The 3,959-nt window shown below is 45.7% G+C and overlaps 1 protein-coding gene across 2 annotated transcripts; it reads right to left on the bottom strand.

The window, feature by feature from the left end:
* Nucleotides 1-169: 169 nt before the first annotated feature.
* rnf183 (ring finger protein 183) lies at nt 170-2,457 on the bottom strand. Of its 2 annotated transcripts, none has more exons than XM_026185968.2 (2): nt 2,311-2,457; nt 170-1,763 (listed from the first exon to the last, which is right to left on the bottom strand). In XM_026185968.2, the coding sequence occupies exon 2, from the start codon at nt 1,699-1,701 to the stop codon at nt 739-741; it is 963 nt and encodes a 320-aa protein (XP_026041753.1). In that variant the 5' UTR covers nt 1,702-1,763; nt 2,311-2,457; the 3' UTR covers nt 170-738. The 2 variants fall into 2 exon arrangements, with proteins under 2 accessions (XP_026041753.1, XP_026041752.1); XM_026185967.2 differs by having other exon boundaries at nt 170-1,766; nt 2,311-2,455.
* Nucleotides 2,458-3,959: the final 1,502 nt, after the last annotated feature.

A 3,959-nucleotide genomic window follows, 5' to 3' on the forward strand; every position in this document is an offset into this window, starting at 1 on the left:
TGACGCCCGTGTTTGTCAAACAGGCTTGTCATCCTAAAAATCCCGATATGCACAGCTGAGAGGAAGTTGCTCAATCCACCCTGTTAGCAGGTGTGTTTACACGGTTAAAGGGGATCAGGTGTCTAAATGAAGCATGAGGGCTTCTGAAAAGAAATAAGCAGCAGGTGTGTATCAGTAGAGGACAATCTCAAATATGCCTTTATTTGATGGATATGTTGAGAAATACTTGCAAATATATAAATCATCTGTGGCATCTGTATGTACAATGGGTTTGGACTATAAACAAAATTAGTTAAGAACTATAAACTCTGGTTTGCGAGATCAGCGTTCAATCCAGAGATCTTCCCAACCTTTCATCACAGAGTGTAGTGCATTTCAACATTTACAGCTTACTTGATCTGTGCACAAGGTTCCTTTATTGTGTTCAGCCGCTCTCACGGTGAACACAAACACCTTCAGAAAAGAATAAAAACAGGAAACACATCAGTCCCTTTTCCTTCATGTGCACCTGCCAGTTCTTTTGTTTTTAAAAAAATGTTGCTCTCCTGGTTTTCCTTCATTTCTCCACGTGACCCAAGCTTGAAGGAGCTCAGTTTGTACTTCACCATTATAAACACAAGGTGTGCAAAGTGGAACAAGGGTCACTGGAAGTTTTGTGTGATTCTCTCTCCTTGTCCACTTCATCTCCCCAACCATCACCCTCCACAGTCCTGTCCTTGACATGGACGCATCTCTAGTTCATGGATTTTGCTGTGAAGTGTTGTTTGATTGTGGACGTGGGGGATGAACGTTGTTCAAGGACACAGTGGGTATGATCACAAAAGCCAGAATTCCCACCAGCATGAGCGCCACAGTGATGGTGATGATGGTCGCAACCACTGCGTAGTAGCACTGATCTGAACGGAACATCCTGCGCAGGCGACCTCTCATCCTGCTCGGAGGTCTGCCTACATCCACCACAGTGGTCGGGGTGATCCCCTGCTCCATTGCACTTAGCTGGAGGTTCCTGCTTGGTGCCGCCTGAGTGTCTTGACTCTTGGTAGGCAGACTGACGACATTAGGCCTGCTCGGGCTGTTGGGAGGAGGGTTCTTCAGCATCAGCTTACCCTGGCCGCGCTTAAAGCGGATGGACAGCGCCCGCTGCATATCTGAAGGGAGTTTGCTGATGATGTCCCGATTGTTTCCCAGACGGGGCAGGTCCCGGCCGCGAGGGAGCTCAGTCACCTCTCGGCACACGGGGCAGGACAGGGTCTTGAGCTCAGGTGAGGTGACGTTGATGCGAGCCAGGCACTCCAGACAGAAGGTGTGCCCGCATGCCAGCAGCTTTGGGGTCTTGAAGACATTATCGTAAGTGCAGAAGCACACAGCGCACTCTGTGTCCTCCACGTCATTTTCAGGGGGTTTCATCCTTCTCCGATCGCTCTCTCCGTCTCTCTGGCGCCGCCCACGGCCCTCCTCGCTCCTTCCACGATGCCTCCTTTCTCCACGGTTCCTGTCTGACTCTCTTCTCCTCCCTCTTTCCGTCCTCTCAGAGTCAGAACTCCTCGATCTCCTCACTCTTAATGATTTCTCTTTTTTCCGGTGCTCCTCCTTGCTGTTCCTGTCATTCTGTCCGAGTTTGGGTTTGACGTTAGGGGCCTGGGGCTGCCTGGCTCCATGGCTCTCTTCGGCCCTGCTGTTTTCCTCCCCACCATCACTCATACTGGAGTGATGTCAGAGGTAAAGTGCCGTCTGGAATTCGACTCCTACCAGTTTCCCAACAGCTGCTGTGGAAAATTAAACCTCAGATGAGTTTATTGGCTCCCAAAATCAAGCAGAGCAGGAAGTAAGCCACAGGAATTTACCTGCAGTCACCACTGCTGCTTCACGGTGATGAAGCAAGAACGCCTAATCGCTGGCTGACATCTCGATTGTATTGAAATGCTGTTGTTATTCAACATGTATGTGCTGCTTTAGTCTTGACAATTGATAAGTTGCTATATTTGTTTAGTAGGTTTTCCTGCACAGAAATTGTGAGGAAACATGAGCTGGGAGTGCGTCAAGTGGAGGCTGGACTTCTGAGAAGCAAAACTGGGACTTCTTTGTAACGCTGCAGCAAATTTTCATTGTACCCAGTGAATTTACTTTTTTTAAAAAGTTTTAACACCAACAAGAGGCTCAGAATTCACATTGTTCAGATTTGTTTAAAAAAAAGCAGCGCAGACATGTTGGCAAAGTTGCAAGAATTCCCACTTCAGACTTTTTATGATTTCATGACTTTTGAATGGAAGCTGGTAAGTAAAAAAGAAAAAAGAATTTGTGCACACTGACCTGTGAGGTAGATGACTGCCGGATCAGTTCGTCAGAGTTGATCTGACATGTAATCCAGTCGTGTCAGTGCAGTCAACACTGCTCATGACTAAACGTCATAACTAAAAACAGTGATTGTTTTGAGCTCCCTGCTTCCCTCTTCTGTTCTTATCTTTGCTCTTATATCTACTTTTCTAATTGAGGACTCAGCATTGTCTCCTCCTCCTCTGAACCCTCCCCCCTTTGCCACACTTCCTCCCGCCCTCCTTTTTCTCGTCAGACCAGTTCAACCAGCTGCTATTGTTTTCATTCGTTTCTCTCTCTGTGGACTTTATAGATACTTTAGTTATTTACTTAAATGACCCCATGTGGCCACTCACACTGAAAGAAGATGCATGAAAATGACATTGCACCCCAGAGAATCATACTAATGTCTCCCTCGTGTGCAGACTAACCCCGTGTCACATATCAGATCAGGTACCTGTAGCATCACATGATAGAAGCACGTCTTGTCTCGCTGTTTCTGATTCTTAGTGTGATACAAGTCATGACAGACAACAGTCACCGTCAGGAAAATTCCACTCTGGCTCCATAAAGAGGATGACAATGCATCTTTGTGAACATACAGCATATCAGCATGTCATATTTGTCATTCCTCTGCCACAGTCTTGTCACTTCATGGTTTTACAACTCAAACAAGATCAGCTACATAGCTTTTCCTCACTCCACAGGCCCGCAGGTACTCACTCTGTGCCTGAGAGCCACACAGCTCGAGACAATAACTACACCAGATTCAAGTCTTTGACATTAAATGCTCAGGATTTTCTATGAGTCTGTGGTGGCCAGTGCAACCCTCTACGCCGTTGCATGCTGGGGGGAGTAGATTGAGGGTTGCTGATACTAACAGACTCAAACTGATCTGCAAGGCCAGCAATGTTGTAGGGATGGAGCTGGACTCTCTTGAGGTGGTCTCGGAGAGGCGAATGTTGTCCAAGATAAAGACAATGTTGGATAATTCCTCCCACCCACTCCATGACGTGCTGGCCAGTCACAGGAGCTCGTTCAGTGAGAGACTGAGATGACCAAAAAGCACCACTGACCGACACAGGAACTCATTCCTGCCTGTGGCTCCCTGTACAACTTAACACACTGTTTACTGCAATAGCTGCACCCTTTTGCACATCATGCTCTTCTTTCTTATTCAGCTATTTATCAATAAGTGACTTATATGTATGTATATATTGTGCCATTTCTTACTTTGTGTATTGTCTGTCTTTGTTACTGTTTGTACTGGAGCACTGTAACCAAAATATTTTCCCTTATGGATCAATAAACTACTCTGAGTCTGAAGATTAACAGTGCAGCACAACTGCACATCGTAGAGTTGTGTTTGTCAAACAGCTCAACAATCTTCTGAAAATACGTCACGCTTTATATAATAAAAACATGAACGCACATAAAAGTCAGCATTCCTTTGCCAGGTAGCGTAATATGCCTTGTTTTGGCTTAAACAATCAAATAAAATACGCCCCTTACAAACCAGAGGCCTTTCTGACATTAAAACTTCTTCTTCCGATTGTGACTTTCCTGAAAATAAAACCAGACGAGCAAACAAGTTGAAAAGGCTGCAAATACTACTGCGATGAGTAATTATTAAGCTGAAAAACAAA

Source organism: Astatotilapia calliptera, chromosome 11 (assembly GCF_964374335.1).
Source record: "Astatotilapia calliptera chromosome 11, fAstCal68.1, whole genome shotgun sequence".
In the NCBI taxonomy this organism is placed as follows: domain Eukaryota; kingdom Metazoa; phylum Chordata; class Actinopteri; order Cichliformes; family Cichlidae; genus Astatotilapia; species Astatotilapia calliptera.